General features: G+C 35.2%; 1 protein-coding gene across 1 annotated transcript in view; it reads left to right on the forward strand.

The window, feature by feature from the left end:
- The first annotated feature begins 425 nt into the window (after nucleotides 1–425).
- Nucleotides 426–22,383, forward strand: part of FBXW7 (F-box and WD repeat domain containing 7) — a 106,663-nt gene continuing 84,705 nt past the window's right edge. The window contains 1 exon segment of the mRNA XM_020994034.2: nucleotides 426–995. Within this exon segment, the coding sequence (XP_020849693.2) occupies nucleotides 492–995 (504 nt within the window). The 5' untranslated portion in view covers nucleotides 426–491.

Consider the following 22,383-nt stretch of genomic DNA (forward strand, 5'->3'; position numbering starts at 1 on the left):
CTCACACATTCAATTTTAATTCTCTCTTTTTTATACTGGTGTTTGAAGAGTTCTATACTAAATTTGTTTTTCTTAAAGTTAAAGCATTCTAGTTCATAATTATGGAAAGTATCTGTTATTGTTCAAATAACTTAGAAAATTACATGTATAAGTGGCAACAACTATGAAAGGATAGACAAAAGTGCTTAGTATGTTGAATATTTAGAATAGATGTGAAATGTTAATCTTAAGCACTATTATTTAAATGCCTTGTTATCTAGAGAGCATGCTGCCTTGATGACCCTCAAACAAGTATTGCCTTCATAGCCTTTAAAGACACTTTTGAGATATGACCGAGAAATTTTTGGTTTGAGAATGAAAGAAAAATATATGAATGTAAAAATATATGATATTCTGTGTTTTTGTTTTCATTTCCCCAACAGAATGTGAAAACCTTTGCATCTTCAGATAGTCTAACCAAGGTCCAAGAAGTAGCAAGCTGGCTTTTGGAAATGAATCAAGAACTGCTGTCTGTGGGCAGCAAGAGGAGACGAACTGGAGGCTCTCTAAGAGGTAATTCTTCCTCAAGCCAGGTAGATGAGGATCAGATGAATCGAGTTGTGGAGGAGGAACAACATCAGCACCAACATTTACGACAAGAGGAGGAACACATTGCAAGGAACGGGGAAGTTATTGGTGCAGAACCCAGACATGGAGACCAAAATGATTCCCAGCAAGAACACTTAGAAGAAAATAATAATCGGTTTATTTCAGTAGATGAAGAATCCACAGGTATCCAAGAAGAACAGGAGGATGATGAGGAACATGCTGGTGAACAAGATGAAGAGGACGAAGAGGAGGAGGAAATGGACCAGGAGAGTGATGATTTTGATCAGTCTGATGACAGTAGCAGAGAAGATGAACACACAAATAGTAACAGTGTCACAAATTCCAATAGTATCATGGACTTGCCTATTCACCAACTTTCCTCCCCTTTCTATACAAAGACATCAAAAGTAAGTACATTATTTTTCAATCTATGCTTTTGGTAACTGAAGGGAAAACCCATCTTGTGTTGTCATGGCTTATAATATATATCATCTTAAGTTGTATTAATTGGTTTCACTCAGAGAACTAAAACCCAAGGGTATATATTTATCTGCCAAATTATCATTTGCTAAATTAAGAAATAAAACATTAATGATCATACAAGTTATGCTGAATTTCAGAGCATACTAGTAGTAGTAATTCAGCAGTCATCTTACAGATGAATGTAAAGTAATTTGACAGATTTCTTTGAAAACCAGAAAATTGGTTATTCTTTGCTCTTAATATGCTATAAACTACCTTGTGGTTTGTGACTTCAAAAAGCATCTGCTCACATACCTGTTACTACAAACCATTTTGTTTGATGTGTACTTATAATATTAGTTTAGGTTATCTGTAATATTTGGTAAGTAAATCATTTAGAATTTCCTTTTCCTATTAGAGTGCTATGTACATAGAAGATATTACTTATAAAAATTATATTCTTTGGTTTGATTTATAAATTGTTATGGTTAGTCCAAAATTTTCTCACTTATTAAGGTGATTAGAACTTAATCCTCTGTTTGAAAATAGTCATCAATACCTAAGTAAATAGGCTGTTACTTCAAAAAGAATCTGTTCTGAAGTATCAGCATGAAATGAGAATTTTTAAAAGTATTTGAAATATCAGTTACTGATATATTGTTTGCTCGCTGGAGTATTATTTCCTTTTTCTTCTCATATAATATAGAGTTCTTTAGTACTTTTGTTTTAACTATTTTACTTAAAGTTTTTTTATACAACAATTGAGCATACTCAATGTCATTAATAGTGCAGATATGGTCTTCAAAAAACATCTGTTCCCATACCTGTTACTACTGAGGCATTTTGCTTGACGTGTTGCAGTGGATGTAGTGTAGATCCAATAGGCAATTGGGATCAAGTACATTTTCTAACTTTATAGAAAGATTCTGCTGTCAGTTCATTCTCTCATGGTAGCAGTGCTGTGCCTGACTTTGGCTCTCCTACAATTTATAAGGGTCAGCCAGGCATTCTGAGCATATATATGCTTTATCCTACTTTACCTAATTACCATATTAACCCAGGACTTTAATGACAAGTCTCTAGCGGTTTGGGAAGAATGGTCTTGCTGGTCAGATAAACACCTCTGACAGACAACCACCACTTTTCCTATTTTAGAGATGGAAAGAATAGAGATTACAATAAGAGATTACGTGGAAAGAGGAGGAAATGGGGAATTCACAATAAAAGTGGAATGGGCAGTGTGTACTTATACCTTTGAGCTATCTAGTTCTCCACCCCTGAAAAAGCCTGCATTCCTGGAGCTTGCATCACCTAGAACTCTTGTATTAGACAAGAATATGGAAATGGAATCAGAGAGAGAAGTGTACTTGGTTAATCTTTACAACATTTTCTATATACTCTGTTGGCCTCACCAGCTCACAGCCACAGAGTTAGGAACTTGGAGGCAGAATTCTCCTAGACCTTGGCTTTATTGACTGGGACCTGAGTCAAATCAGTGCTGACCCTCATTCTATATAATTTAAATTATGTTCTTCGTATATTGGTAATAACATCAGACAATACAGGAAACTCAATTAGGACATTAGTATTTTGGATAGTGCTTAGAATTCTATTCTCAGAGTTTTAGTAGAAAAAAACCATCAACTCTTTGTAGAATAATAGGGATATAGCTATCTTATTAAGTATCATAGAATTAGGAAATGAAAAAAATTAATGTTTTCATATTGAATAGAGAAAAGAGATCTTGTACATTTGCCTTTACCTTGTTTTCTCCAAATTTCTTTTTTGAGCATGTATATGTATGAATATGTGTGTCCCGTTGTTTTTTGTTTGTTTGTTTTTTGTTTGTGTGTGTGGTTTTTTTTGTTTGTGTTTTGAGTTTAGGTGAGAATAATGGATTTTTGAGGTAGGTAAGAACAGCTGAATAATTATTTGCTAAACTAAAATGGTCAACCAGAGTTTTGTTTCACTCTGTCTCATATACACAAACTAAATCAATTGTGATGAATTGTACTGTAGGTAGGCACAATAATACTACTGTTTCAGTATAATCTTGAATGAGATTTTTCTCTGAAGTTGGGAGTTGGTCCTCTAAGAAGGTAAATTCTTCAGTCAGGAACTATTATTTTCATCTTTGTCTTCTGGAACCTAGCACACTGCATTGCCCACAGCAGATGCTTAGAAAATTTGAACTCCTTTAGACTTTGCCTACGATTACATTAGTATAGGAAAATCATGTAACTAATGTAAATTGGCATTTCTTTTGCAATTTACAAGGTTAGGGATGTTTCCTCTCTGATGTTTGAATTGAATTTAGCCCTTTATGCACTGGAGTTTTTCATAAACAAAAATGTTTCTAAAATTTATTATTAATTTTCTTCCTCGGGAATATACAAATGCATAATTTCAAATTTTTCCAGTGACTTCAGGATCATGTATAAACATAAATTGTGTTAACACTAATAATAGCAATAAGTAGCATTTATATAGTGCTTTAAGATTTGTGCAGTGCTTTACAAATATCCTCACAATAACCCTGGGAAATAGGTAGTGTTATTATCTCCTTTTTACATTTGAGGAAACTGAGACAGACAGAAGTTAAGTGACTTCCTTTCAATTATACAGCTTATAAGTGTCTGAGGCTGGATTTGTACTTAGGTCTTTCTGACTTTAGGCCCAGTGATCCATCTTTTGTGCCATCTAGGTGCCTCCAAAGAAGATTAATAATAAAACATTATAGAAGGTTTGGAGGGGAAAATCATGTTCCAGAGATATCAGGGAAATCTGGAGGAAATGGCACATAGACTGAGCCTTGAAGGATGGACAGGACTGGCAAGTGGTTACACTAGTGAGAGGGAACTTCAAAAGCAAAGGCATGAAAGTGGAAAATCACAAGGCATTCTGAGATATGATAAGTAATATCATTTAGCTAAGGTTCTTTTTTATTCACCCGCTTTTCCCAGCCAACTTTAGATTTGGTTTGATCTCGGCTCTGCTACATTTTGGAGTGAAGGTCTAGCCTGATTCTATTGCTGGTTTCTTGGTGTATTGAGTGTTGTGTTACTCCAGAATCTCAGGAACAGGCTGAGGACTTGCAAGCTTTCAGTGCTCCCAAAGAAATCTAATCTAGGGCAAAGTGTTTGCTGTCTTCCTGATCTGAAGTCTGCAAATACATAACCTGGATTTGGATCTGAGCAAGGGTAGTTTGCTCCTGGACTCCAACTGCATCAGCCAGCTGAAAAGCTCTTTTGTTTTAGAGCATCAGAATTGTAGGCATCTCTTTGTTCTGGGTTTCCTGCCTTGGTTATTCCTGTGCAGACGGAGTTAGATGCTGGAAAGGGAGGCCTTACATTGCTGCTCCTGACTGCCGAACTTCCTTTTTTCTTGGTACACGACCTAGGACCTCCCTTGGAAAGGAAATGTGTAGACTGCAGGAGCACTCTGTTCTGGATTTGTGAACTGGGACTAAATAATGGGTACCAAAGCAGCAAGTTGGAATCTGTCCCTATTAACAGTGCCCTGGGGCAGCTAGGTGGGAGTGGATAGAGCATAGGCCCTGAAGTCAGGAGGATCTGAGTTCAAATCCCGCCTCAGACCAAACACTTGACACTTACTAGTTGTGTGACCCTGGGAAAGTCACTTAACCCCAATTGCCTAAACAAACAAACAAATAAATAAATAAAATAAGAAAATGGTGCCCCTGTGTGGGTCTGGGTATGGTCCAAAGGAGGTCTGGGACTTCCTTTTGTGTTGGTGCGCAGCCTTTCCCTGGACACCACATGCTCCTGCTCTAACTCTGTCTCCAGGGTCGGCACACCTTTCTTTGCATCTCCCTAGGCTGACCTGGGTCGGACAAAGAACTCAGACTTTTTCTATATATCTTCATTAGTATTCTGTTTGATGCATTTTATAGATGAAAGAGGTGTTGCCAGGAGTTTTGTTTTCTTGGTTCTTTCTACTCTGCTATCTTGGCTTCATACTCCCCCCTCTCCCAACCCCCAACTATTTCCTTGTAAGGTTCATAAAATATCTTTGGAGGTAACTTCAAAAAATAAATTTTGGAAATATATTGAGCAATCACAACATCATGGCACAAGGCTGTGGCTTCACAAGGTTATTGCTTTTAATGACAGTGAAATCATTGGATGTGTAAGTTTTTATGCTCATTTAAACACCTTTCTCATTACCTTTTAATCACATCTCTTATTTTCAGTGGTTGGTTCCTATTGTATTTTGACAGCTAAGAGGCTAATTTGGAAGGAAAATTGGTAAATTGAAGTCCAAACCGTTGTCAACTCCTCTTTAACATTTAAGAACTGGTCTGATAAAGTCTTGGCTCATCATAAAGTCATTGTCCACCCTAAACTTTAATAACTTGTTACACTTAAAATGCAAACAAATGATTAGTGGCATTAAAGGCAGATTGAATGTTCTTATGGCTGGGATGGACTTCACTTTGCTGCTTCCAGGACATACTATCTTCTCTACAGTTGCTAGTTTTCATTTTTCCCATAGTTTTTAATAAGAATATATTTTCTTATAATTGTGCGATGTAGTTTTGAACTTAAATTTGTCACTAAATTTTCAAGTGTATGTGAACTTTATGGCATTCTTGTAAGCAGTTTTCAAATTTTGTTCTCAGGACTGCTTTATACTTTTAAAAATTCTTGAATACCTCCTCTGCCCAGAGCTTTAATTTATGTGGGTTATATCTATCAGTATTTACTATATTAGAAATAAAAGTCTTAGTATTATTATGAAGTAGTTCTGACCTTTGAAAGAGTCTTGGGGTCCTCCAGACAACACTTGAAAACTCCATTGCTCTAAAAGATACAAACCCAATTAGACTATGAAGTCCTTTAGGACAGAAAGTAAGGATGTTGTATTTTTTTTAAAAAATTTTTTCTTTCCTTTAAAGTCTAACACAGTCTTTTTCATACAGTAGTCACTTAATAAATGTTGACCAAAACCATGCAGTATTAAGTTGTGAATCAGGTACCTTTCTGACAGTTGCTGGACTTGAGAGTGACATCTTGAGAATGATGGTCTAGTCCAGAAAAAGACTTGGGTAAATCTATCTTCATTCTTTCAGAATAAATCAGCCAATTAAAAGTTGTGGATATGTTTAAACTTATTTTGGTATTTTGTTTTTCCTTGAAGATGACCAAATATTTCTGTTTTTATTTAACAGCCCATAATGAAAAGATTTTTATAATTATTTATGATTTTAAAGTTGAAGGAAATGGAGCAATTTAATATGTGAATTTTAGAGAAGATCTTTAGAACAATAATTAACAATATGTATATTTTTAAGGTTGACAACACTAGTTGGAAGCATTTATTCATTTTCTTATTTCCTTTATCATGGTAATAAAGGAAATATCATAAATCAAGCTACATATTAACCTTTTTTTCCCTTCTCATTGTGTGTGTTGTAACAAAAATGCATTGTTTATTCCATTTAATTTCCATTTATGAGAAGATAGGAACCAAAACAATGACAGGTAGAATTTTTAAAAATCAAAGATAGATGCTATCTTCCTGATAATATATGTGTGTATACGTACATACATATGTACATGCATATATATGTTTAATTACTTTTTTATCTTAATGAGGGCTCAAACTTCAAAATGAAAGGGTAAGGTGTGTAAGGTATGAATATGATTATGAGAACAACATACAGAAATGAAAGAATATGACAGAAACAGTTTATTGTATTAAAGGGTTTACAAATGATTTTCTTTTTTTAAAAATAATAAATTTATTTATTTATTTTTAGCTTTCAGCATTCACTTCCGTAAGATTTTGAGTTCTAAATTTTCTCACCATCTCTCCCCTCTTCCCATCCCAAGATGACATATAAATTGATATAGGATCAACATTTCCATTCCTATTAAACCTATTTTCACATTAGTCATCTTGTAAAGAAGAATTAGAACCAATGGGAGAAGAAAGAAGAAACAAAAGAGAGAGGGAGAGAGCAAACAATATGCTTCAATCATCATTCAGACTCTATAGTTCTTTTTCAGGATGTGGACAGCATTTTCTATCATGAGTCTTTTGGAGTTGTCTTACATCCTTGCATTGCTAAGAAGAGAAAAGTCTATCAAAGTTAGTCATCACACAGTGTGGCTGTTATTGTGTACTATGTTCTCCTGGTTCTTCTCACTTCACTTGACATCAGTTCATATAAATTCTTCCACGTTTTTCTGAAGTCTGCATGCTCATCATTTCTTAAAGCACAATAGTATTCCATTACATTCATATACCACAGCTTGTTCAGCCATTCCCCGACTGATGGGCATCCCCTCAATTTCCAATTCTTTGCCACCACAAAAAGAGCTACTATAAATATTTTTGTACATGTGGTTCCTTTTCCCATTTGTATGATCTCTTTGGGATACAGACCTAGAAGGGGTATTGCTGGGTCAAAGGGTATGCACAGTTTTATAGCCCTTTGTGCATAGTTCCAAATTGCTCTCCAGAAGGGTTGGATCAGTTCACAATTCCACCAACAATTCATTAGTATTCCAATTTTCCCACATCTTCACCAACATTTATCATTTTCCTGTTTCATCGTGTTAGCCAATCTAATAGGTGTAATGTGGTGCCTCAGAGTTGTTTTGATTTGCGTGTGTCTAATCAGTAGTGATTTAGAGCATTTTTTTCACATGACTATAGATAGCTTTAATTTCTTCCTCTGAAGACTGCCTATTCGTATCCTTTGGCCATTTATCAGTTGGGGAATGACTTGTATTCTTATAGATTTGACTCATTTCTTTATATATTTTAGAAATGAGGCCTTTATCAGAGACACTGGTTGTAAAAATTCTTTCTCATTTTTCTGCTTCCCTCCTAATCTTGGTTGGCTTTGTTTGTGCAGAAGCTTTACAATTTAATGTAATCAGAATTATCCATTTTGCATTCCATAATGTTTCTCTATCTCTTGTTTGGTTACAAATTCTTCCATTCTCCATAAATCTGACAGGTAAACTATTCCTTGCTCTCTCAGTTTTGCTTGTGGCTATCAGCCTTTATGTCTAAATCGTGTACCCATTTTGATTTTTACAAATAATTTTCAATGGAGGACCACAGTAGAACAGTCCAATTCCAAAATGTCATTGAGGGTTCAAATCTGTTTTAGAAATGGGAAGGGCCATAGAAGGCTGGTTAATCAACCATGTAGTCAGAAACTCATCATAGTCAAGTTACCCTTCAGCCCACTATTTCATTTACTCAACAGACATTGATCACCTACTATGTGCAACGTTCTACTACTAGTAAAAGTTAGATAGCCACTTGCCAGCTATATTGTAGAAGGGATTCTTGTTCAGGTACCAGCCAGACTAGATTTTCTGAATTCCTTTTAACTCAGAAATTCTGTGAATTCAATAAAGCACCTTATTTTTTTTTTTGCTTTGTTTTACATCATTTACATTTACTTTGTTTTATACTGTTTTACTTAGACTGTATATATTAAATAAGTGTTTGTTAAATAGTTTTTAAAATTAATAATTATTATGATAATGGACAAAGCACTATGCTGGGGTAATGCGAATAATTATTTAGTGATCCTACCATTAGCATGTACAGCACATAGTATAAGTTAGAAAACTAAGCTTTTTAAATTGTGTTTGTCAAACCCAAGCTCCAAGCCTTCAGTGTGCTATTGGGGGAATCCACAAAAAGTATATGATTGAGAATGACTTGAACTAAAATTTGAGATGTGTGTGTGAGAGGGTGGGGGGAGGGTGTTTAAAAGAAAACATGCCTCTTTGGGTCAGGACTTGTCACTATGACTCCTTAAGTTATGGAATTGGCCTTTATACTTTTGCTCTCCTCTCAAGGAAAATATATACATAGCCAATTATTTCCTGAAATGTCCTGCTAATGTGGGTGCATGGGTTGGTAGAAAAGAATAGATTAAAAAACCAAAAACAAACCAGGAATGAATTATAATGTAGTAGAAAGAACATTTGACCAGAAACAGGGGATTTGGCCCTGTCACTAACTTAACTCTTTAACATTGCATAATTCATTTTTTTTTAATTTCTCCAGTTTCTGTGTATGTAGAATGACTTCGAAGATCCCTTTCTGCTATGATGTTTTATGGGTCATAGGTTCATGGATCCAGACCTGGAAGCAATTAGAGCACTGTCTTTTTCATTGTTAAGCACTAGAGGGCGTAAATGTGCACCGTATTATAGTTAGCGTTCAAAGTTACCTAAGGCGTTTGATAAATGCTCTTTTCCTTTTCTCATCTTCTGGTGTTCTGATGTAATATAACATTTCTAAAGCGGATGTTGGAATAGTGCGTAATACTGCATTTGGCCCTGCGTTTTGATGAGGAATTAAAGACACCCTTATGCTTAGCTTTACTTTGCTTTGATAAAACAAATGCTGATTAAAAGAGTTTTTGGAGCATGTGTATGTATTGGGTCTAACTATTTTTGGTCATGGGAATATGAAGCCCACTGAAAAAGTTCTATCCAAAGCAGGTTAAGAGTCTTCCACCATCTGTTGCAGTGGACAGCGCATTGCTCTTTGGTATCCTATATCCTACATCAGTGGGTGGTTTAGAATGGTCTCTTCCAGGTAAGGTTGTCTTCCTTAACTAAAATTTTCTTCTCATATCCCTAACACATCTGGCAATTGATTCTCTTAGTTATCTTGTGGGAAAATCTCATATTCCTGGGGTTTGGTGAGGTGAAATGTGGTAAGCTATGGTTTTATTTATTTGTAGTATATTCTGTTTTTTTATGGTGCTGTATAAAATAAATTTTGATGAATTATTCAAGTACAGAGTATCATTTTAAAGTGTTTACTTATTATGTTTTATCATTTTTGTATTTCTTGATTTTTTAGAAGGGAATTTAAGGACTATTTAATCAAATGCATATATCCCTTGGAGATTTGCCTGGGTTTTTGTTAATCTGTAGGTTCCTTTGTTTCTTTTGGCTATTCAAATTTAAATGGCATGGAAAACAATACACTTGCCCTAGGCCTCAAAGATGTCTAGTATCTAGATCAGAGGTGCTTAACCTTTTATGTCATAGACCTCTTTGAAAGTCTGATGAAGCCTATGAGCCCTCCCTGAATAGTATTTTCAAGTGCAAAAAATAAAATACATAGAATTATAAAGGATACCAGTTATATTATAATCATAAAATAGGTTTTTAAAAGTTCATGGTCCATGGGTTTAAGAACCCCTAGTGTAATTGAAGCCTTAAAGTTTACTTTTTCACTTTGAAAAAAGATTTTAGAGAAAAGTCATTCTTTGACAAAATTTTCTTATAACAAATTCCTCAGTCTTTACATCATTTTTTCTTGTTTCTGCTTTCATTTAACATGGTTTAGATGACGTCTGGAGAAAGAAATTAAGTTCATGTTCTTAAAATCCCAAAGATATATTGTGGGTGGGTGGATATATAGATAGATAAATTGATAGAGAACATTTAAGTACTTATTGTGTCATGAAGTCAGTGCCCTACATACAATGAACTAGGAATACTAATACAAGGAATTCATGTTGTAATAGGGGAATACAACATAGAACCTGGAGCCTGAGATGGGGTGGGGGAGAGTGGTGTACAGTGGAATCCAGATAATCAGGAGTGGAGTGGGGGAGAGAGGGGAACATGGATAACCTACCAGGGTTGGGGAACCTGCGACCTCAAGGCCACATGTGGCCTTCTAGACCCTCAGGTGTGGCCCTTGTGACTGAATCTGCAGGTTCCCCACCCCTGCCAGACTCTTCATGAAAATAGTGGGCTAAGCAAGAAATCATGAATCAGAGGAATCATCTTTAAGGAGAGAATGATGTGTGTACAGAGTTTTGGAAAATCAGGAGTGGAGCTGGGGAACAAAAAGGGAAAAGGAGAGTTTACTTAAGAAAATAAGTTGAGGATTAGTTTCTGGAACTTTTAGATGAGTTGATTATTCCCTGTGCATCACGGGGTAGACTTAATCCCTTGAAATTATTTTCTTTGTGGTTTAATAATCACTTCAATAGTAAAGTGGGATTCTGATCTCTTTATGAGAGCAGGATAACAGTCATTGCTAGTGGTGCTAAATAGATGACTAAAATCTTAAAAGTCATCCAAGTAGTGAAACAAAAATGCCAAGGCTTCTGTTCTTACGTGGGAATGGGAGCATGCTCCTGGGTTACTTCTCTTGCTGAAGCTGGGGGCAGGGATTGGGGAAGAGAGTGTCAGAATAATCAGAATTAATTGGTCCTTTCTTTGAGAGCATCATGACTTTGTCTTCCTAGCATTTGTCTGGAAATAATTTATGCAATGAAAATAATACTCTCACATTGAAATACTCAAGTATTTATTCAGCACCAAAAGAAGTTAAAGAACCATATGTTCACTTGGCAAAAAGATGCAGTCTCTCTTTTGAAGACATGGTAGTAGCAATTATCTTTTTAGGTGACTTTTTAAACCCAAGTTTCTATGTGGTAAAACATACTAGGTTAGTGAAAATCCAGAAGGAGGATGCAACTAGGTGGTATAGTGAATAAAACACTGGGCTTAGAGTTAGGAAGACCTGAATTCAAATCCAGCCTGAAGACTCTTATTAGCTGTGTAACTTTGAGCAAATCACTCAACCTCTGTTTGCCTCAGCTTCCTCAACTGTGAAATGGGAATAATTATAGCACCTACCTCCCAGGCTGCTTGTGAAGATCAAATAAGATGTTTGTATAGTGCTTAGCACAGTGTTTTGCATGTATAGTAGGCACTATCTAAATGCTATGATGTTGGGGATAGAGATGATGATGGATTCATATCCCTTGCTCAAAGAAAGAATAGACTTTTTGCCACCTGATGCAAGATTGCATTTAGTACCTTCAGCAGGTGTAACAGATGCCCTGAGCTGTTGCAGTGAAAGTACATAAAATCCTCAGTAGTACATTTAGCACTCTAATACAATGAGTAATGTTTGGCATTTAATTTTTTTTTCTTTGTGAAGTTAATAGACATTTTTTGAGAATTAAACCCAGCCAAGTTTGCCTCATCAAGTTATAACCAGCTTAGCTAACTGGCCCAGATAATGCCTGCAAAGCCAAATAAAATCTCACAGAATCATATAAAGGTAAATTAAAATAATTTTAAGTATCCTGTTTCCATCTAGTATATGTTTTTGGCTCTGAGGATGCCTATCTGTTTAAAAGGCTAAACTGTTCAAGTGATCTGTTAAACTTATCACTGGCTGATAAAAAGGAACAAAATTTCAGTTAATTCACAGCCATTTACTAATACTATGTGATCTTGTAGAAGACATTTGACCTTCTGGGGCCTAAGCTTCCTCTTCTATAAAATGAGAGGGTTGGAGTAGTTCCTTTAATCTCTGTTATATAATCATTTATTGTAAGCTTTATTCCTATTGAACATGAAATTCATCCTATCTTTACCAATTTTAATTTGATCTCCTGTTGGCTGGTCATGCTTCACCTGGGAAAAATCTGAAAGAGGACTTAAACCCAAGACTTCTTAATTTGGAGGTTTTGAATTGTCACATGAAAATATTTCCTGTAGCATCATTTTGTTTTACCAAACAGAAAAACTAGATTTTTTTCAAGTTTGATTAAGGGTGGCTTGAAAAACAAACAAAGAGAATTTTCTGTACATTTTTAAAAACTTTACAAGATTGTTAGAATCATTACATAGTAAACAAGGATTATCCAGACATTTTCATGGTATCTAATAGAGATGATAATAAGTAATTAAATATAGTTGTTAACAATGGATGCATAATTTCACTCTGGTTAAAAGCATCTCTATTTAGATGCTAGGATAGAACCACATTTATTCTTCCAAATAATGGACCGCTTATGAGCCATTTCTGAAGTATAATTTTAACTTCAGTCTTTTTTCTGGCAATAAGAATTATTTGCAGGATAATATTACAAATAAAAATTTTAAGAACATTTAATTGTATGAACTATAATTCTATACAGTAAAAATGATCATCATTTTCAGGGATCAAAAAAGGTTAAGAACTATATGTTTGATCACTGTAGCTTTTTTAGATATTTGACAAATCTGTCCTATTTAAATATGTCATTTATCCTTCCAGCAGATGGTTGCAAATATTAGGCTAAGCTTCTTCAGCCTAGAAACAGAAAAGTACTTTTAATGAATGTTGTTATTTTCAGAACTAAGAAGAATTTAATTTTTTTCTGTTTTGCCTTTAATTGCATTTATTGATTATGAAATTTCATATAAAATGGACAACAGGAGTGGGAAGGAAGTAAAACTGCTACTGCTAAGTTTTGAGAATCTTAACAGTATTTTACTTGTTAAGCTAGTGGTGTTGGTTTTATATCTCTGTACTGTAAGTGAAACTTCTTGAAGTAAATGCCCTTCACTGAATATACTGCCATTTGCCTTCCTATTTAATGAATGTAAGACTGTTTAAAGTGATGGGTATGTCTTTTTCCTATGTTTTTTAAAATTCAGTTTATGGGCTTTTATGCATGCTTCTGACAACTGATTGCACTTTGTTAACTGATTCTGTGATAAAACATAAAGCTTTCAGATGGGATGATAACTACATCTGTATTTTATTTTTAGAGAAATGGTTAATATAATTGATTGAAATCTTGAAAGGAGCCTTAGCGGTCTTCTAATTCAGCCTCTCATTTTACAGATGAACTTAATTGACATTTATACAGTGCTATATAAAGTGGCAAACCACTTTACATGCATTCTCATTTGGACCTTATAACAGCTTTGGAAAATAGGTACTATAAATATTGTCCCCATTTTATAAATGAAGAAATTTATCTGACAGGTTAGTTAATTTATTTTTTTGGTAAATTTCAGAGGTGAGAATCAAACCCAAGTCTCTCCTTCAAAATCTACAACTTTATCCACTATGACTCACAGCTTCCATGTAACTCTTAAGTTAAAAGGCTTAAAGTTAAAGGAAAAAGGACCAAAAGCTATTTTGATATTTATTATCTTTAATGGGTAGCAAATATTGTTTGATTCATCTAATACAAATACTACTTTCCTCTTTCTATGCCTGCTGCCCAGTTCAAAGTTTCTATTTCTCTTCATGGAATACTTATTTCTGAATTTTAAATTGGCTCTAATAATATTTAGATTCCCCCCCCCCATTCCATCAGCAGAGAGATATCCATTACAGAACCATTAGAGATTATTTTGCTGGATGATATTTTCCTGCATTTAACCAGCTTGAAAAGCAGAATCTTCATTATTTACTTTTAATGGGAGAAATGTGCTATTATGTAGTTGAATGTGTTTTTTCAGGAAACTCTGCAACTGTAGTATGAAATTTTTAAAAGACAATCTAATGTGAAAGAAGTCATGGTAAAGTAGCTTTTCTGCATTTAAATAATTTTGAGTACTGAAAGAATAATTTTTCATCCTGCTTAAAGGTATTATTGTATGACTGTTTAGTGAATGAAGTTAATTTCTCTCTCTCTCTCTTTTTTTTTTAGGCAGTTGGGGTTAAGTGACTCGCCCAGGGTCACACAGCTAGTAAGTGTCAAGTGTTTGGTTTGAGGCCGGATTTGAACTCAGGTCCTCCTGACTTCAGGGCCTATGCTCTATCCACTGCGCCACCTAGCTGCCCCAATTTCTCTTTTTTCAAAGTTTCTAAATTAAGTCCTAAATTTGTAAATAATTCATGTCACAGAATGTTTGTTTAAGTATCTGTAAAAAACTATTTATGGGAGACACTGGCACAGGGACCCCCAGCATGGCATGGCCACATTAGAAAAGGTGCTGTGCTCTATGAGCAAAGCAGAATGGAAGTAGCTCAAGAGAAACACAAGATACACAAACTTAGAGAGTCCACCCCAAAGGTTCACACAGACTATTTGTGCCTGACCTGTGGTAGAACATTCCAAGCTCATATTGATCTGATCACCCGCAGTTGGACACACTTAAACTCGACTCTAGCACAGTGATGTCATTTTGGTCCTCTTCGAGAGTGAAGGACGACAACAACAACAATTTATGCCAGTATAAGAATGGTTTCAAAGACATTGTATACTTACCTACCCACATTTTTTACTTACCGAAAAGTTTTATAGTTAATCTATAATTTTGGCAAACTTATGGAAAGACATGTACAAGAGTTTCTCAGAATGGCTAGCTTGGATGTGTTGTGACCTGCATCAGTGGAGGGAACTCCTAAAATAATGACATCCAGTACCCATAATTTATCAATATCACCCTCTTATTTTAGATATTGACACTCTTTTCTGCTGATATACATTTCATTAAGCCACAAGAACAAAAGTACTCACATCTCACTCGTTAAAAACTAATTGCCCAAACCAAAGGAAACTACTTTAGAATATTCCGTTCATATGTGCTAATAATGTTATAATTTATTTGAAGTTTTAGATGTGCTATAATTTACGTAGCTGATTTATGTCCATGCTGTGTATCTAGTATTTGGATTCTTTGTGTTAATCTCATACACATTAGACTGTAAGCTTCTTGAATATTCTCATTCATTAAAGCACTCAGTGTGGTATAGTATGTACTGTTGGCATCTATTCAAGAATATTTGAATATAAATTCAAGAATATTTGAATATAAATTCATCATAGAAAGTATCAGGTGTTTGTGCTTCTACTACAAACACAAATCCCCATAGTCTCATGCATTAATTGTGGGGCATACCAGCTTTGGTTGGCCTCAGAGACTCTGGCTCTCTTGAATGTGTTCCTACTGCCTATAACTTGCCCGCTTGGGTTTTCTCCAATCCCAGAATGTGTTAAAGAGGGAAGGAAGCTAGAATGGGACTCTGCATTTAGTGGGCACTTGTAACTATTTTTGACTAATGAAGTGATAGTAATATTTTTCCCTTTTGGGAGAGGTTCCACTTTTATTCACTTGACAGTAAGCTAAGAGAATGCCTGTTCCTCTGCTTTGTCTACTTCTATTCATGTAACTTCTACTCTAGGTTGCCAGAAGTTGGGGATATATTCTGTTCATTTCAATAAGCATCAACTATGTGCAAGGCACTGAGAAAACAAAGTAAAAAAATCAAGCCATGATATACCTCTAAGAGATTACATTCTGAGTAGCAATAGTCCAGGCTAAGGTAGCTTTCAGATAACTATAACCGTTAAAATGGGACATCTAAACAATGAGAATGTGTCGGAAATGAAATCACATTTCAGATAAGATCTTAAATTGAATAATTTTAATGTCACATATAATGGAATAAATTATTCTCACCACCTTTTAAAGTTTTACTTCATAAAACTTCTGCTGATTACTGTTGGAAAAATCCATAAAGTTAAGATAAATTTGCATGGCTATCTTAGTATAAGTGGGGAAAAAATATGTTTACTCAGGGTCACACAACTAGGTATCTTGAAGCAGATATTCAAACAAAGCTCTTCCTTACTGGTTAGCCCCAGCACTGTGTCTGGTATGTTAGCCTGGTATGACCTCAGTTAATTGAAAGCCTTGCTCATTGGACTGTTCAATCTTTTTCATAGATTAGATGATTTCTCAAAATCAGAACATTTAATTCAAATTTAGATTTATGGATAATTTAATAGTTTTTTGAGCATGCTATTTTAGAATGATAGCTGTCACCAAAAAAACTAGGTTTACTCATGAAATATTGAATGTGTTATTTTCTTTGACATAAGTAGAAATAGGCTTAAGACTGTGTGAATCTAGGCAAGTTACTCGGCCTGTTTGCCTTAGTTTACTCATCTGTAAAATGGAGATAATAGCACCTACCTTCCCAGGGTTAGAATAAAATGACATAATACTTGTAAAGCACTTTGCAAATTTTAAGGCACTTTGTAAACATTAATTGTATTGATAACAGAGAAAATATGAAATGTGTTTACTTTTTTTAACAAATACTTTCAACTAGGTCAAAATAAGAAACAAATAGTGAACTCTGCAGATTATTCAGCCTTTACCATTTTGGTCTTAGACTTTACTATACAGATAAACTTTTCTCTCATTCTCAAAGGATTTCTCAATTTTAAATAAGTTCCTTTAAAGGAAGAAAAAAAAATTTCCTTTTGTATTTGCAAACTGCTGTGAAAAGCGGCTTCACTGGTTCTTGAATCTGAGGATTGAAATGACTTTCATCTGTTAACTGGTAGAACTTTATTTAAAATCTCTTTAGCAAGCATATCTTTCTTATGTAGCTTACCCTTAACCTTAGTTGCTATTTTAGAAGTTTGACTTCTAAATATACAGATCATTGTCAGGTCTGTGACTTATTTTTATAAGTATTGAGAAATAGAAATAAAGTAAATGAAGTGATAATTTATAATTTTCCTAAAAGGTTATAGAAATAGGTATTTTAAATAGGATAATACCTTTAAGCTGTAATTATTCTTGAAAATATTTCTAAAGAACTTTGAAAACCTTAAAATCTTTTATTTTGCTGTTGTTATTGTTGAGTATTCAAGATTATAATCTCCTTGATGGAAAACTCTTATTTTATTTTTCTGAGAAGTAACGGTCATAGTGGGATAGACATGCTGGAAAACTTAGGCGCAGATGCTGCCCCGACCATATTAGCTCTGTGACCATTTGCATCACATGCACTCTCTAAGCCTCATTCTCCCCAATTGTATCTCCACTATGTACGTTACAAGGTTGCTGAAAAACCCAAAGCAAGAATATTTTGTAATATAATTCTCAAACCTTAAAGGGCTACAAATACATCAGCTGTTATTAGGAAAAACAGCATAATGTAGTGAAAGGACCACTGGACTTTGACTAAGGAGAAACTTGGGTTTAAATCCTGCCTCCGAAACTCAGCACAAACATATCACTTAACCTCTCTGATCCCCAATTTCTTCATCTATAAAATAGGACTAATAATACCAATTGTTTATCTCACAGGATTAGTTTGAGAATTAGATGTGATAATGTATATAAAATACCCTAAACTGCTATATAGGGGTTGTTTTTTATTATTTATATTGCCTTTCATAAATAATGGCCATCCCTAGAGGTCACTTTTCACTTCAGCATGGACATTGAAATGTTTTCTTAAGCTGAGGGTTTTGTCATGCTTATCCCATTTGCTGTATTCTTCTGAAAGTTTCTCATGCATATGCTTTATGATGAAAAGTGTATTAGTATGGAGTTTTTGAAGATTATAACGAACGAGCTAGGATGCTTAAATTTGGTAGCAAAACTATTTCCCAGATCCTCTCTTTTGAAGTAGCTTGGCAGAGAAGATAGAGGGCAAAAAGGCTTGAGTTAAAGTATGCCTGTTAGGTATACTGATGGTGGGGCCTATTCCAGTCACTAATGGTCTCAGGTTCTTCTCTATGACTGTCTGTTACAGAAAGGCTGCAGATCTGCATTGGTAATGGAAGGTTCTTTCCTAGCGCTCCCTTTAGTGAAAATGTAGTGTGCTCTCTCTTTCTTTTTTTAATCCTCTCACTTAAATCTCAACCATCAGCCTACTGCTAGAACAGGAAAATAAGTCAAAGTTGACAAAAGAGACAGTTTTAAAAGTTGTGTTTATTTTTTCCATATATGCTAAGACCAACCAAGGATAGGCTCTGCATTACAAAGGGTAGCTGGTGTACTGTTGTAGTTCATAATTAATTGAAGGACAAAGGAGATTTAAAAAGTAAAGCAAAACTTTTGTTGTTGACCCAGAATTTAAGCTTATGCCAAAGGGCTAATGGGTCATAGTAGAAATAACAACACTCTTTCCCCCAAACAAATTCAAGGTCCACCCTCAAGATAATCCTAGAATAACTCAAGATGAAATAGTTCCCAGCAAGCAGAACTGACTACTTTGGGACTGTCTTCTGGGGAACTTGGTCATACCTTTAAAATAACTATAGCCTTTAGCCATCCAGTCTGTTGAGGTTTAAAGCAGTTATTCAAAACTGTTATTTATAATTCCAGTCAGAGTAGTATTTTAATCCTTACTCTAAGTTCTAGGTCATTTATTATTCCTCCTGGAAATTTCCTCATCTTTCCCTACCTGTTCACCTGATTTATTTCAGTAATAATGTTTTGATGTAGTATTAGTGACCATTTGTGATCATTTTATTTTTCTTTTCATTTAACTTAAATCCCCATGTAACCTAGTCTTATTCTATCTTCAAACTTGTAGGAAAAAACCAACTCAGTTTTGTCTGCATAGCCTGATTGTCACCCAGACATACACACACACACACACACACACACACACACACACACACACACACACACACACGTGACTCCAGTGATTGTAAGGCTTCTAATAGGTGAAAATAAATGGCCAGAAATGATTCAATTTAGTTTTCATTTTTATTTCATGGGATTGCAATGCTTTATTCTATCCAGTTGAGGGCAGTTGTCACCTAGTAAGTCTGATTTAAATTTGATATTTGCTAAGATCAAGTTATTCACCTCCCTTATGTCCACTGAAACTTCAAAGTTGTGGACTTTTGATCCTTTATAGCACAGTGTATATCACACATATGCCTTATTTGTCATCTTTTCTTTATACTTGTTTTTCTAGGTACTAATTCTTTGCAAATATAAAAAACTAATTTTTAATTTAACTACCTTTTTAATGTGACCTGGTCTCAGGGAAATGAGTGATACAAAGGCTTTTATTCCACATTTTGTGTGTGTGTGGTGTGTGTGTGTGTGTGTGTGTGTGTGTGTGTGTGTATGTATAAATTTTTTTGTGTGAGACAGTTGGGGTTAAGTGACTTGTCCAGAGTCACACAGCTAGTATTATGTGTCTGAGTCCGGATTTGAACTCAGGTCTTCCTGACTCCAGGGCCGGTGCTCTCTCCACTGTGCCGCCTAGCTGCCCCTTAATATATATATTTTTTAAAAAAATAAGCTCACATTTATTTTAAAAACATACTTGTCAAAGTAAAAAAAAATGTGTTATTGAAAATTAAAATAATTCTAGAGGTTGGAAAACCTTGATATAAATGATCAAGTAGCCGCATTGGTCACATTACTGTGTTCCTCTGTATCTGTTTCTTTAATTGGACAAGGAATCTGGCGTAGAAGTATCAGTTAATAATAATAGCTAATAGTTACTATCTCATTTGAGTTTCATAACAGCCCTTTGAAGGTAGGAGCTATTATTATCTCCATTTCATAGATGAAGAAAATTGAGGCCACGAGCAGTTAAGTGATTGACCCATGGTCAGACAGCTATTAAGCATCTGCAGCAGGACTAGGACTCAGGTCTATATAATTGTCAGATTCAACTGAATGAACCAGATTTAAGCAAAAAAGGACAATCTTGCTAGCATTTAGAAAGTGTCCAGAAATAGAATGGGATATCTTAGCAGATGGTATACTTGTCTCTGGGCATCTTCACGTCATGGCTGAGGATCTTATGAGGGTAATTTTTGTTTAGGTACAGGTTAGAATAGTAATAGTGGATTATAGACCTAGAACTGGAGAGGGTGGAAAAGGCCATTTTACTGAGGAGGGAACTGAGTCCCAACAAGGTGAAGAGACTTTCCCAAGGTCAAACAGGTAGTAAGTGACAGGGTAGTTGAAACTCGAAGCTTCTAACTCCAAATCTACTACTCTTCCTAATTTGATGAATAGTCATATTGGTTGTATGCAATGTAAACACATGTGTCTTTCACAGTATTGTAGTTTCTAGAGATGGAGAGGAAAGCACTGGCCTTAGAACTTTGATTTGAATCCTGGTTCTAACTAGACATATGTCTTTGGGTCACATTTCTTCTGGATCTCAATTTCCTCATCTGTAACATGAAGGGCTTAGATAAGATGATCTAAAGTCCTTTCTAGCTCTAACATTGTGCAGTTCTGACGCCTTAGATATAAGCTTGCCCAGTCTCCTTATTTTATAGCTGAGTCACTGAAAACTCGACTTTAGTTGAGCATTTGGGTTTTTTCCCCCCCCTTTTTATAGAACGGCATAATAAACATCAAGGATATATCCTACTGCTCAGAATTATCAATTTATTTTTTCATTAACCTCCCACCAGTGGTATTTGAATAGTAAGAGCTCAGAATTATAAGTCATTTGTCTAATCAAAGGGTATTAGGCCTACTTAGCCCTATCATTTTTAGTGTTAGTTTAGTTTATGATTTTCTATATTGAAGTACCAAGAGAGGGAGGGAGGGAGGACAGAGAGGAGGAAGGAAATTACTTGTCCAATCTCTATGCTTATTTCTTACATGTTATCCTACAATCCACTCCCCACCCCCACACAATATACTGTACATACCAATATCAATGGAATGGCCTCAAAGGCAAAGATTTTTTTGGTTCGTCTTTGTATCCCCAGTGCCTGGCATAGTCACTGCGTACACTAGGACTGACAGCTCTTTTAGTAGACCTTTCTTGATTTCTCAGTGGTTAATGCTTCCACCTTCTCCCTTCAAATTACTTTGTATTTACTCTGTTTTGTTATGCTTATCTTCATCTTTATTGTTTTCCTCTAGTAGAACTTAAATTCCTTGACTTTAGAAACTCATTTTTATCTTGGTTTATTTATCTCTGGTGCCTGGCCACATTCCAGGCCTAGTGCTCAGGAAATGCTTGTTAAACCCATTTGAAGGCTGGGGAGACTAGCAGAAGGCTTTGAAGTAGATCAGGTAGTACATTTCCTTTAGACATTTCCTTTTCTGTGATTGCACTTTTGTGATCACTCACTACCCTAGTGAGGATTGCAAGCCTTTTTGCCCCTGCCTAGATTCCAAGAGAGTCCTAATTGATGGCTCTTGCCAGAGCTTACACTTCTGCTGGCACAAGCTTCAAGAACCTAGTGTTGCCATGATGAGTCCTTCAAATGGAAATCAAGTACAGAGAAATAGTTGCTACATGTATTAAATTTAGATATTTAAATTTAAAATGCATGCATATGTTTTGGGCAGCTGGGTGATGCAGTGGATAGAGCACTGGACTTGGCATCAAGAAAACTTGTCTTCATGAGTTCAAATCTGGCCTCAGACACTTACTAGGTATGTGACCCTGGACAAGTCACTTAATCCTGTTTACCTCAGTTTTGTCATCCATAAAATGAGCTGGAGAAGGAAATAACGAATCACTCCATTATCTCTGCCAAGAAAACCCCAAGTGGAGTCACAAAGAGTTGGACACAACTGAAACAACTGAACCACAACAAAAACATATATTTTAGCTGTATTATGAGTGTGTTTGAAAGGAAAATTTTTTTCCTAAATAACATGAATGAGATTATAGGCAGCTAGGTGGTGCAGTGCTGGACTTTGCATCAGGAGGATCTGACTTTAAATCATACCACAGACACAAATTATTATTGGGTAAATTATTTAACCTCTCCTAGCCTCAGTTTCCTCACCTGTAAAAATGGTGATAAAACTAGCACCT

The sequence above is a fragment of the Phascolarctos cinereus genome, unplaced genomic scaffold (assembly GCF_003287225.1).
Source record: "Phascolarctos cinereus isolate Bilbo 61053 unplaced genomic scaffold, phaCin_HiC Scaffold_9;HRSCAF=440, whole genome shotgun sequence".
NCBI classification, from domain to species: domain Eukaryota; kingdom Metazoa; phylum Chordata; class Mammalia; order Diprotodontia; family Phascolarctidae; genus Phascolarctos; species Phascolarctos cinereus.